The sequence below is a fragment of the Delphinus delphis genome, chromosome 15, assembly GCF_949987515.2.
Source record: "Delphinus delphis chromosome 15, mDelDel1.2, whole genome shotgun sequence".
Classification (NCBI taxonomy): Eukaryota; Metazoa; Chordata; class Mammalia; order Artiodactyla; family Delphinidae; genus Delphinus; species Delphinus delphis.
The window spans coordinates 50,140,764-50,154,251 of record NC_082697.1 but is presented as its reverse complement, the minus strand read 5'-3'; the positions used below and the strand labels follow the sequence as shown (position 1 = coordinate 50,154,251).

General features: G+C 54.2%; 1 protein-coding gene across 2 annotated transcripts in view; it reads left to right on the top strand.

The window, feature by feature from the left end:
* Nucleotides 1-13,488, top strand: part of IFT140 (intraflagellar transport 140) — a 70,182-nt gene that overhangs the window by 24,773 nt on the left and 31,921 nt on the right. For both annotated transcript variants that reach the window (XM_060031460.1, XM_060031461.1), the window contains exons 14-19: nt 2,705-2,832; nt 4,393-4,510; nt 6,842-6,972; nt 7,371-7,539; nt 8,858-8,989; nt 12,691-12,890. In XM_060031460.1, coding sequence (XP_059887443.1) covers nt 2,705-2,832; nt 4,393-4,510; nt 6,842-6,972; nt 7,371-7,539; nt 8,858-8,989; nt 12,691-12,890 — 878 coding nt within the window. The remainder of the gene's footprint in view (nt 1-2,704; nt 2,833-4,392; nt 4,511-6,841; nt 6,973-7,370; nt 7,540-8,857; nt 8,990-12,690; nt 12,891-13,488) is intronic.

Below are 13,488 nucleotides of genomic sequence, written 5' to 3'. Positions count from 1 at the left end.
GTTAAGGAATATGTGACCATGGTGATTAGTAAAGTAATGCCAGCCTGTGTAAGGAATCCATTAGCACCTCTCCTCTCGTTGGAAAGCTGGAGTGTGTCTCCAGACCTTTCTCCCTGCCCGTGCATCCATGACACACAAACTGCAGTTGTTGCTGGTTTGTGTGGTGATGGGACAGCCATTATGTACCTCATGGTTCTCGCAGAAGCTTCCTCCAGGCGGGAGCGCAGAGCCCCGCTGGTTCCCGTGCTTCCTGCCAGGCACTGCGAGGAGAGGCGGGAGCTGAGCGGGGGCTGGTGTCTGACAGACACCCGTGGAGGCAAAGGCTCGGGGGACCATGTGGAAGTTGGAAGGCAGGAGGTGTGGAGCCCCAGTAACACGGTGCGTTTTGGCTTGTTTTTTCTTGGTTTTGTGTTTTCTTCCTAGAAGATCACTTCTGTGTGGGAAGGACTAGGGCAGCTGGTGAGCAGTGAAGGCAGATAGGAGAGGCCACAGGTGAGAGGTCCGGGGGCTTGGAGCGCGACAATGGGCAGGGAGCCAGGCCAGAGTCAGCAGTTAGGGGCGTGGTGAGCAACTGGTGTAGGAGGGAGGAACTGAGGACATTCTAGTTGTCTAGTTTGCGGGTCTGTGCTAATTGTGGAGCCTTAAGGTGGAAAGTACAGAAGCAGAGCAGGGCTGGGGGGGAAGGGTGCAAGTGTGAGGTGCCTCGGACACCCTTCAGAGATGTCCCAGTGTTACCTGAAAACGAGGTTCACCTCTCGGTGGATGTCAGCCAATAGACACAACCAAGCTAAGATCGGGAGAAGGAAGGATTTATTACTTGCAGCCAGGAAGGAGAACACGGGGGATCTTTCCCAAAACAGTGTCTCTTGAACAGCAAAATTGGGGAAGTTTTAAGCTAAGGGCACAAGCATATTCACAAAAGCATTTGAGCAGAGGAGAATTCAGGGTAGAATTGGGGCAAAGGTCAACAGAGTCCAGGCTGTGGATTGAAGTCGGTGGGAGCGTTACTTCCTGCAGAACTCAAAGGTGTATTATTATGTATATCCCTTGAGGAACCAGGACCTGCCCCAAGGCTGCTCCTCCCTTGTTTCTGCATTCCCTCCCTAAGATCATTAATTGCTGAGGCCTGTTCTAGGACCAGCACTGTGGCCAGGCTTAGATCACAAAATGGCTTAGGCTAAAATGGGTCCTCTTATGTCAAGAATACCAGTCCTGGTTTTCTTTCTCCAGGAACCCCCACCACCACCCCGCCCCAGCCTATATCCTTACACCAGAGCCAGCTGGAAACACTGCTCTGGAGGCAGGAGCCCAGGCCATGCTCTGAAGCTGGGGTTGGGAATTGGGACATATCATTGAGGCAGTGTGGAAGGAGAGGAGGTCAGGTTTGCACTGCGTACAACGTGTCAGGAGCGGCAGAGGAGAGGTCGAGCAGAGGAGGCTGAGAGCCTCGCTCTGTCCTCACCAGTGAGCCTGTCCTCACCGTGAGCCATTGCCTGTGACTGTTGTTTGCTTGTTCCACAAACGTATACTAACCTCCCTACTGGGTGCATCAATATGAAGATCAGATTCCTCAGCTTGGAACTCACCCCCATGCTGTTTATCCCTCATTCTGAGTTTCCTGGACGGGTTATGCAGCTTCCTGGCCTGCTCCTCAAGTCTCTGTGCCTGGCACTAGGAGTCTACTAAGTTCTGTTGGAATGCCCCCCCATCCCCGGTCGTCCAGCCTGCTCCCCGCTACCCCTGCACTGGGACCAGGCCTCCACCTGCCGCCCACTCACTGTTGGGGTGCCCTGCTCCCAGCCCAGCACCATGCCACGCAGACACTTACTGGGCGCTGCTTGAATTGAGCCAGGAGCCTCTCTCAGCTCCAAGGACAAGGGTCGGTCCATGCACAAGACACACGAAAGCCTAAGCTCTGTGCAGGCCTGACTGTAGTCACTCTTTCCAAAATGCTCTTAAAGTAAGAGTGACACTTTAAAACCCTCCAGAGTCTTCCAACTTCACGTAGAACAAAATCTGGCTCTCCACCTTGGCCTGCACTGATTACCCACTTGGCCTCTGCTCACTGCCCACCTCGGGGGCCACCCCTTGGCCACCACATTCCTTCCTGCTGTGCTGGCTCCTCCTTGTCCTGGAAAGCCAGGCTCAGCTCTCCAATAGGTGGCTCCTTCTCCCCAGTCTCAGTTCAGGTTTGCCCCACAGACAAGACCTGTTTCTCAGGCATTTACTGACGTATGATGTACACACAGGAAAGCAAGCATGTTGTGTGTGCAGCTCAGTGAGTTTTCACAGATGGACGTATCCGTGACGCGACCACCATCCCTTCCACTCACGGCCTCCCCTGGATGTGACCACTTAGAGGACACTAGCCACACAGTCAGTTTCATTGGGGCTTTAACATAAGACCTTGCAGGCAGTACCTCCTGGACCAACGCAAGCAGGTGGAATTCAATGTCTCGCCACCTTGATAGTTTTGTTTTAGCATTCTGTCCGTCACCTGTCTACACTTGCTCAGGTTGAGTTATGTGCGTACTTGCTTGTTGACCTGGCTGCTACCTGTCTCCTCCTCTGAACGTAAGCATCAGGGATCCCCCCGGGGCAGGGCCCCGTCCTCCCCTCCCCGTGTGGGGTGAGACTCCAGCAGATGGCAGGGCCCTGTGAATAAAGCCTCCCTGAATTCCCTGTTCCCTCCTTTTTTCTTCAGGGGACTGTGAAACAACTCCTGCCATTTTCCGAAACAGAGGGGAACCCATGCTTCTTTGACATCTGTGGAAATTTCCTGGTTGTAGGGACAGACTTGGCTCACTTTAAAAGCTTTGATCTATCCCGAAGGTACAGTGTTTGTCCAAATAAAAGTATTATATTTTTAAAATTAGTCAGGAGGTAGTGTGGTGGGTAGAAAATGGAGAGGAGGAAGCAAACTACTTATGTTCTCATTTCAACATTAATGTGCAACTTACTTTTTTGAAATGTCTTATGTCTTGATTTAAATTCTTCATCTTTGCATGAAGGGTAAGGGACCAGCATCACTATGTGATGGACACATGACAGTGCATTTGTCAAAATCCATAGAACTTTACAGCTCAAAGTGAGCCTTAATGTCTGCAAATTTAAAAAATCAGTTCAGGGGATCCCAGGATGGAATGCAGACGAGGCAGGACTACCCACCATTCGTGAGTGTGTGGAACTGCCTCCCTGGGAACCAGGTGCCGCCTGGGTCACCCTGGCACCGAGTGGGACCGTGAGACTAAGGGCTAAGGGGCCGCACGCGGCATGTGCTCTGCAGACGAAGTCAGTTCCCACGGGGCTCGGGGAGCAGTACCCACACTGCCATCCAGGCTGGACATGAGCAGCCGAGGGATGGGATGGGAGCCCGAGGGAGCCAGCTTCTCGCCTGGGTGGGAGGTTCCAGATCAGCAGGGGTGGAGGCTGGAGTGACCCCTGTGCTGGTGCATCCAAGGTGGAGATGTGAGTCTGAAGTAGAGTGCAGCTTCACGTAGACGCAGGTGGATGCGTATAAAGTTACCATGGCTACGAGGATACACACCAGTCAGTATACACACAGCCTTGCTCTGTCAGCCGTGGGGGCCTGAGGGCAATGACACCCCAAGAGCAACGAGCACATCCCGTGCCCGGATCTGGGTCTCTAAGTCCTGCAGTAAAGGGAACTGATCTCCTCGGAGAAATGATGCTGGGACTGATACTGGGACTGAAGCAGGAAATACACCAAATGAGCCTGGAGACTCTGTCCCAGCCCAGAGGGGCCCAGGGAGACGAGACAATTAAATGTCAAGTGGGGCCTGGACAGGGGGCCTAGGACAGACAGAGGACACTAGGAGAAAAGTAAGGAAATGTGAATAAAGCAAAAAAAATCATAATGAGATACCTCTACAAGCCAGCGTTGTTTCTAATGGCAACAAACTGAAACAACTAAACAGGGAATTAATTAAATAAATTTTAGTTTGTCCACACAGCGGAAAAGCACACAGCTGTAATGAAGTATGGGCAGCAGAGACCCCGGCCAGCTGTGCTGTGGGGACGATGAAGCAGCCTTAATAAGCTGCTCCTGTGTGAGACAGGGACAAAATACGTGTTCGTGTTTGTTCACAGAAACAGAATTTTAAAACCTCACCCACCAAGTAGCAGATTGTTATGTTGTACAGCTGAAACTAAGATAACATGTGTGTCAATTATACCTTGACAAAAAAAATGTAAAAATAAAAAATCACCCTATGTCTGAGCTCAGCCCATTTCCTGGGTCTCACATTACCGAAGTGAGAGCAGTTGGGCCCAAGCGGAGCTCAGTTCTCTGGGCCCAGGTTCCAGGCCGCAAGGAGAAGGGGCGCCTGCCATCCCACGGCGGTGCCACTGAGACCGCATCCCTCCCCGCAGAGAGGCGAAGGTGCACTGCAGCTGCAAGAGCCTGGCAGGGCTGGTCCCGGGCGTTGGGGGCATGGCCTCCCTCAGGTGCAATGCCAGCGGCAGCAAGATCAGCATCCTCCTCAGCAAGGTGAGTCCGCTCGTGCGCACAGCTCCTCCCACCCCTCCAGCTGGCCCTTCTGTGCCCCACACCCCGCGCTCTTGACGTCCCCTCCTCCCTGGCCGGGCGGAGTGGTGGGGGAGCTTTCTGTCTGGCCTCTCCTCTTGCCTGGGGCCACCCTTCGCCTCCCCACCTTCCTTCACTCCGTGTTTCATCAGGAGCAGTGGTTTCTGCTTTGCAGAGACCCTCACCTCTTCCCTTTTCTGCCTCTTTCCATCACCCGACTAAATTCTCTGGGCACCAGGGGTGATGACTGTGGAAGGACCTTGGAGCCTCTTGCTTAGAGAAACACACGATGTGGGTGTGAAGGAGGCAGGTGGCTGGGTTGCCTGTTCTGGAGGAGCTACTGCCTTCCCACCTGGCAGTGTCTGTTCATGCTCTCCTCATGCATTCACTCACACGTTCATTTGCTCACTCATTCACTCACACATTCGCTCACTTATTTATTCACTCATTCTCTCACTCGTTCATTTAAGAGTGGATTGCTGGTTGCCCTCCATGTACCACACACTTTGCTGGCCACTGTAAACACAAACTGATCGGTTAAATCAGGGAATCGGCCCCTCCCCTCGGAGAAGCAGACTCGAGTAAATTTTTACATGGTGAGAGCTGAGAGGAGAGGTGAAGGGCTGGAGGTCAGTGGTAGGTGGAACAGCTCTCAAGAGTTCCGGAGGCTTCCAGGGGAGGTGGAGGTTGAGCCCAGGTGTGGGCTCGCCAGGTGGGCAAGTGATGGGGGCACAGCCCCGCCAAGGCGTCAGAGTGCGACCCCGTGGCAGAAGCATGGCTTCACCAAGGTCTCTGGTCACTGGCAGAGGGGGAGGCCCAGGCTGAGTGGTCAGTGGGCTATCACAAGGTGGAAGATCCCTTGGGGCCCATCACAGCCATACTTGGCTGTAGGGCAGGGAAGGACAGGGTCTGAGAGGAGCTGGGTGAGGAGCCTTTGGGGGACGGAGGGGGGTCCTGTCTGGTTGTTGAGTTAAGGGATTTGAAGGGCGGCCTGTGGGCAGTTAGACACAGGCCTGAGTCTCAGCCAGGAGGTCTGGCTGGAGGTGGGGGTCCTACCAGCCAGAGGCCAGGGTGGACCTGGGGAGGCTGAGGGAGGGGAAGCAGCTGAGCTGATGGGGAGAGACAGGCAGGCACCGCACACCAGGCAGTCCTGGGTCACTCATTCCTTCAGTGGCCAGGACACTGCCCGGGTATCCACACACAGGCAGGAGACACCCACACAGGAGGTAGGCAGGGTATCGGGACGTGGTGCTGGGCAGTCCCGGGAAGGGCATTTTCCTTGGTGCTGGGTGTGGACGCTGGTGAGAAGTGCGGACTGCTGAGTGACCATTGTCTCCGGAGGCCTGATTCTAAAGAGCAGAGCGAGCTTGAGGGAGCTCAACGCTCAGACCAGGGTCAGGAATGCTCGCCCTGGTGAAAGAAAAAAATCAAAGAAAGAAAAGTTGAGCTAGGTTGAGGGGGCTTGCAGTGAAAGATAGCTCCCCTGCCCCACTGGCATTCCCCAGGGGAGGAGAGGCTGGGAGAAGCAGGAGGAGGAGGATGGGATGAAGCCCCTCTCCTTGCAGACGGGGCAGGGTGGGCGTGGTGTCTGGGGTGGAGACTGAGTCCTGGACCATCTTACCGTGTCCCAGACACTTCGTTGTTTGTCATTTTGCTTAGGGAATTGTGATGACCAGAAGCTTGCGTTTTTATTTAGTCAAACCTATCGATGATTTTTAATTTGTGATTTCTTCCATTGCTTTTAAGCTTACAGTATTTTCTTTTGTCTAAGATATCGGTAATTTTTCATTTTCTTGCCTTTCTTTTCTTAAGTAAGCACGTTCCTTTACCGTCCCGGTATCTGTGGGGATAAAGGTTTAACAGTCTACATGAGTTCTTGGCATTTTGCCCCAACAACCAAGCTGGTTCCCTTTTCTCAGCTTTTCTGAAGCTTCTCTATGGTGTTTACTTCATTTTTACTCACTTGCGTGAGAATTTGTTTATCAGAATCTCGGTCCCTCCTTGTGCCCATGGTTAATCCACCTCAGGTAAGATGACATCACACTCACGTCTGTATTAAGAACAGCTAGACAGCCATAGTCGACCTGCACAGTCTGAGAATTTGTCTTCAGTTTTCTGAAATTAGAAAGTAGTAAATCCATAGCCATTTCAGCAGGATGAACGTAAGCTGACGTTCGAATTACGAATGCTGGAGGCCCGCTCATGGGAGCGGCTGGGTGGATGACCCGGGCATCTCTTCCAGGCGTGTGGCTCTCAGTGGGCGGGTACCCTGAGCTCCAGCTCTCTCTTCCCCAGGCTGACAACAGCCCCGATTCCAGAATCTGCTTCTACGATGTGGAAATGGACACAGTGACCATCCTCGACTTCAAGAGGGGACAGATAGATCAGAGAGAGACGTTGTCCTTTAATGGACAGGAGACTAAGAAGTAAGATTGTGGTTTGGGAGGATTTTGTTGAAAAAAATGTTGAAAACGATGTTCAGTTACTTGTTGGCTTCGAGGCAGGTTGTCGCTAAGTTTACTTCACCCTTGGAAGAGCTCAGAGATCACGAGTGGTGGAAACCAGAGGTGAAATAGAAACAAACTCCCCTGGTCAGTCGGGGTGGACTTGAGTCTCTAATCTGTTTTCCAGGTTCTAAGGTTCTGGAGTCATGGGGTCGGAACTCGAGCTTCTGAAAGGGCTGCAACTCGAGTGTCCACAAGGGCAGCCTGAGTCTTGGGGCACAGAGGGCCCATCAGCATCTCTGTTGGCATGGAGAGTGTTTCTGAAAACACAGTGGGGCATTGATGTACCACGTGTGTGAGGGTCTGTCTCTCTCTTTCAGAAGCCAGGCCCTTGCAGATGAGAGGCTGACGAATCTCGTGCCTGTGAGCCACTTCTGGGATCAGAGTGAGCCCAGGCTGTTTGTGTGTGAAGCCTTGCAGGAAGTGCCGGGCGCCCCGCTGCAGCCAACGGACAGGAAGGCCCTGGGCGAGGCCAGCACAGGCCCCACGGTACCACATGCTGTCGCCTTTGTGTTTAGATTGGTGGGGACGTGGCAGGCTCTGTCTTCCCAACATGGTCCACAGGGAAGTTCTGGGGAATGGATTCAGGAGAGCAAGCGCTCACCCCCAGGATGCCGGGGGACACCTATCCCCTCTGGGTTGACACTGAGGGCTGGCCCCACCCTCTGTCACGTGCCATTTTCTCTCGGCAGCTCAGAGCTCTTAATCAAAACAGTTAACGTGAACTTACCCCTTGATTTCAGCTCATCCTGTGGGGTCCAGTTACTGAGGCCGACTCCTCAGTCATCCCCCGAACAATGGGCCCCCTCGCCCCTGTCTCCACCCCAACCCCCGGCTTTGCAGGGCGTCCCTCCCCAAAACTGGTGACTCTCGGGCCCAGGACTCCAACACTTTCCAAGTCTTGGGTCCTGCAGGACACCCAGTGATCCCTGAGAAAGCCCGGGGGCTGCATGCGCCTCTCTGTGACCCAGAGGGATCTTTCGTAGGGTCCTCAGTAGGTCAGCAAAGGCCCGCCGGCCCTAGAGCTTCAGGTGACTTGTGTCCCTGCCAAAGGGACTTCCTTCCAGGATGTGAGAGGCTGGATCCCCTGAGGCTACCAGCAGCGGGTTTCCACACCCTGATGTTTTCAGAAGCAAATCGGTCTCTGGGTCTGAAACATGAGTGGCGAGAGGGGCCCTGTTGGCATCTGTGTCACTGGAGTGGAGACTCGAAGATGAGAGAGAGGATCTAGTGACGAGCAAATTGGGGGCACTTGCTCCCACTTGGAGGGTGGGGGCATGGCCGGCGAAGGGCTCCTGGTCTTGGGTGAAGTTGGTGAGGAGACGCAGGCACTCACACAGCAGGGCAGCCACCAGCCCCTCGGCCTCCGCGTCTCCTGGGCAGAAGGGTCTGCAGCCGAGTCCTGCAGGACAGGGTCCCGCCGAGCATCGGCCTCTCCACTGTCCCTGCCTGAGAGCAGAGCAGAGTCTCCATGTCAAAGTCAAGAAACTGAAGGGGCTACTCTTGAAGCTCCTGAGCTTCACTCACCAGCGCGGGTGGAAGGGTTAGTTTTCACCACAAGGTCAGCGAGATGGGTCTAGTGGCTCCCAGGCCGGACGAGGTGTGTCCTCCAGGAGGGGCGTCAGAGAATAGCGGAGCCTGGTGTCGTTGCTGTGTGCCCCGAGGAGGAAGGGGGTTATCTGTGTGCCTATGTGTTGGCCCCTCTACTTTCTTTGTGTTTTATGTAAATATCCCAGCAGTGAAAATGGGATTGGACGAGATTCAGGAAAGTTATTGCCAAACTAAGACAGAACGTCTCCCTCTGCAGGCAGACGTGCTGGTCCTGTCTTTCTTCGTCTCTGAAGAGCACGGCTTCCTGTTGCAGGACAGCTTCCTCCGGCCTCCCGTCTTCCAGGCACTCCTGGGAATCCAAGTGCCCCATTATTACTTCATGAGAAAGGTGGGAGCCTCTATGTGTGCGGCCGTGTCTCAGGCCCTCCTCCCCACCGGGGCTCTTCCGTTAAACAAGCAAACCGTGTGCCCTGATTTGTCGCCTGAGATTCCCGCAGATCCGAGGTTTCTGTGTGGGGAAAGGCAGGCAGGCAGCAGTGCTGCTGAGGGTTGTCCCTTCCGGCGTCCCCCAAAGGCACCGTACCCTTCCACTTTCCTGTCTTCTTTTTAAAAATTCTAGCTGTTTTTTTAAAAGTACGTATTCCTATATTCACTGTAGGAAATTCAGAAGCTTCAAATAAAGAAATAAAGACCGAGGATGCTGCAAATCTCCGTGGTCGCAGCCCCCAGAGATGGTTGCTAGGAAAGGCTGGCGGGCAGCCTTTCAGGAGAGGTCTTGTCCTTTGCCCACGTGTGTGTGCGTTACATACACTGGTGGTTTTTATTTTTTTTATTTTTATTTATTTTTTTGATGTGGACCGTTTTTAAAGTCTTCACTGAATTTGTTACACTGTTGCTTCTGTTTTATGTTTTGGTGTTTTGGCCCTGAGGCATGTGGGATCTTAGCTCTCCCACCAGGGATCGAACCCGCACCCCCGCATTGGAAGGCGAAGTCCCAAACACTGGACCACCAGGGAAGTCCCACGGGTGTGTTTTTAAATTTTTGATCAAACAGGGTTGTTTTCAGCACACACCACCCACCCCCTCCCCCACCGCCAACAAGGGTATTTTGGATGAGTTATTTGCCTTCCCTGGAACCTGGTCTCCACGTCCCCACGGTCCCTCCTAGACCTGAAATCAGCCATCCTCTGCCCTGAGATGCCGTGCTGATCACGGGGGTGGGTGCATCTGGGGGGTAGGGGTGGCGGAATGTCCAGACGAGTTGAAACACTGGCTGAGCCACCTGTTCTCAGCCGGGCGCCAACACCGCCTGCACAGAGGAGGCGCGGCCGCGCTGGGACCTGAAGGCTGCAGCCTGTCGTTCGTGCCTTCCGTTCTGCAGGACTGTGAATGTGCTGGCCGCTGCTGCTCCTATTCTCGTAAAATCTGCAGACTCCTCCCCGTCGTCAGCTCTTTGGGCTCCCCTGCCGCGTCTTTCTTTACTGTTGTGTCAGAAGAAGGACTGAAGTATGTAGACTTTTACTTGGATATTTTTTGGCTCTTAGCATAGGGTGATTTAAAATCAACCTTAAACATGAACTCTGTATTTTTTGCCATTAGCAAGTGTTCTTTTTTTAGCCAGGGGTAAGGGCAGACCCCAGAGGACCCCCAGAGATGGTGGACATGCCATCTGAGCTTGGCTATCTCTGCCAGCTCCAGAGCTGAGGCCCCTTGCCTGTGTGAACGGCTGTCTGCTCAGAAGCCAGGACGCAGGTCTCCCCGGGCCCCTCCCAGGGTTATTACTGACCTGAAGAGGTTTGGCAGGAAGGCCCAGGGTGGGCTCTCTGCTCTTTGTTCTGTGACTGTCATGGGCGAGCCGTGTGGGTCTGTGGGTCTCAGGCTGTGCTGAAGCCCTCGTGCAACGTGCCCCCCTGAGACCACAGGCCAGGGTTGCCCCTGGGAACAGTATCCCCAGCCATCGAGGTCGGCAGCGAATAGTCTTTTCTGCACTTTGACTTGTGATCCGTTGCAGTGAACTTTGTGAGGCTGTGTGGTTTCGATTCCAGGACCCCCTGCGCTCCGTCCATGCAGGTTTTCTGAGTTTCCTCTTTTGAATAGACCAGTGCCTCCAGACCAGCATTTTTCTGAATTTCATTCTTATTTAGTGCTTTTATACGTTTTCATTTCTCTTTGATTTGAGACTCAAAACATAGAGACAGCCTTTGAGCTCCTTCTCTTGGGCGTCTCCCTCGTCTTCACGCCTGGGCTTGTTTCCTTCAGTCTGAGCACCATCCTCCCCTCCGCCAGCCCCTCAGCTCTCTTCCCCCCGAGCATCCACTTGGAGCTGTTGGCCCAGCAGAGGCCTGCGTGATGCTCCTCCCTGTTACCTGAGCTTTGCAGTTGCCCCAAGATGTGGTTTTCTTTGTTTTAAGCGACAGCTGTCTGTGTCCTGACACCTCCCACCTCACATGTTCCAGCTTTGTCAGGGGCCTGGCAGGGCATCAGCTCCTCGTTGGGGCAGCACGAACAGTCTTGTCTCCTAATGCTTGCGGTGAGGAAGTATTTCACTTACCTGTGTTTGCAACACAGGAAGTCTTATTCATTTGATCTCTCAGTGCGGGAGAGGAGGGGCCTACGCAGCCTATTTCCCTGAAGCGCCTGGCGTCCCGAGGTTCCTGTCCGCACACTCAAGGGTGTGGTGTCAGTCGAACAGCCCTGGGCCCCCAGCTCCCACATGTGTTCAGGGCAGGCGGCTCATCCCCTCGAGAGCAGAACCCAAGGTGAATGCAGGCAGGGGGCACCGTGAGCTGTGACCGTGGGTGCACTTGTTTCTGTGAGAATTCCTGCGTGTGCTCGCGGGGAGCAGGGCTCTAATGAGGACGGGGCATCAGACCCACAGCAAGGCTGACGGAGGTCAGGCTGCTGTCTCGTGATTTGTGACACCACAGCAGACAGCAAGTACCACCCCCCATGGTTTTTGTGTCCACGTTTTCTGAAGGTTTCCCACTCAGTGCAAAATCAGCCCAAACTTGAGGACTCAGCTTCCCGCCGGATGTGACCCCACCACTCGGCCACAAACCCTGACCAGGGCTGCTCTTGGCCTCTGCTTATGCTCTGCTCTGTGCCTGGAGGGTCTCCCCGTCCACACCTGGGTCTGATAAATCCTACCAGGGTTTCAAGGCCCAGATCAAGTGCCCCCAAAGTTGGGGGCTACAGTTGAACTTCAGAAGGATCCGTGACACAGGAGCTTCTGGGAACTGAGTCAGAGGCAGGTGGTGAAGGAGTCAGAGTCACAGCAGATACGAAACTGCCAGGGTAGGGGAGTGGGGTCCAAGGAGATGGATCATGAACTCTCTACACGGGGGAGCCTGTGTAATCAGACGAATGGACGCTGCAGAGAGAGAGCAAGCCAGGTGGGAGACCAAGGGGTGTGTGTGTGGATCCAGCCCAGGGGAGAGTGGAGGGCATGGAACCCCGTCTAGCTGGGAGGAGGGAAGTGGACTTGAGAAGGATTTGTGGCTGGAGCTGGTGCAGAAGGCATGGTCCAGACAGTGCACTAAACTGTGCTTGTGCTGGGACCACAGGATTTCCTTCCTCTGCCTGCATTGGGGGTGTGGCAGGGGTGGGGGGTGGGCTGCACTAGGTGAAGTTTCTGAGAAGCACCAGCAGAGGGCTCACCACCACTAATCCAGGTTACATTTTGGAAACTTCTACCTGCAGTGATGCTGGCGTCGATTTTAATACCCTCTGCACATGTACACAGGTCTGACTTGATAGTAAAAGCTCTTTCTAGGAATTTTACAAATGGCCCTGGGAGGTAGGGATTTTCATGACTGTTCACGGCTGTTGAGCAGCTGATGTTAGTGCCTTAGCGGCTGGCAGGTCCCTGTGCGTTGACAGCCTGCGTCACCCGCTGTCTGAAGCCAGAGCCCCAAGTTCTGGTAACTTCAGGGGGCCTGCGGACGTGCGTTGTGTTTGCCGAGAGCATTGCTGAATATTGGGTCTGTGTGCAGAGGGTCCCCGCAGCTGACGAGTACCCCCAGGGAGAGGCCCGGGGTGGGCCCTGGCTTTACAGGGATCCACAAATAAACAGTGCCCTTTGTCGTTCAGCCGGGAGAAGTGGACCTCGAGGACCAGGTGGACTCCGGGTCCCAGCGCATCCCCCAGACGGTGGGCAGGAGGCCCCTGCGGGACTTCGTGGGGCTAGAAGACTGTGACAAGCCCACGCAGGACGCCATGCTCAACTTCACCTTCTTCCTGGCTGTCGGGGACATGGACGAAGCCTTCCGGTCCATCAAGCTCATCAAAAGGTGAGGGTTCTGCTCGCGAGGTGTGCCGCACCCAACTCCCTGTGACCCTCCTTCGGGTCTCTTCCCTCCCCACGAGTCTCATCGTCGCTGACTCTTCTTGGTGTTCCTGGTGTCTCATGGGTTTTCACTCAAGGGGATGCTGGTGCTGGTGGAAACCCTGTTGTATATGGGCACCTGGCTGGCCTCGCAATGCTTGGTGTCTCGTGGGCTGTGATTTAGTTGTTTTGATTTACTTTACAGTGGACACTTCCTAGTTGAAAGTTCTGCAGTTGCTAAATATTTATAACATCTGTCTGTCCAGGAATAATTGCACTAAACAGAAAAGTTTTTTTTGTTTTTTGTTTTTGGCTGCGTTGGGTCTTCGTTGCTGCGCACAGGCTTTCTCTAGTTGCGGTGAACGGGGGCTACTTTTCCTTGCGGTGCGTAGGCTTCTCATTGCAGTGGCTTCTCTTGTTGCGGAGCATGGGCTCTAGGCACCCGAGCTTCAGTAGTTGTGGCACACAGGCTCAGGAGTTGTGGCTCGCAGGCTCTAGAGTGCAGGCTCGGTAGTTGTGGCACGCAGGGCTTAGTTGCTCTGCGGAATGTGGGATCTTCCCGG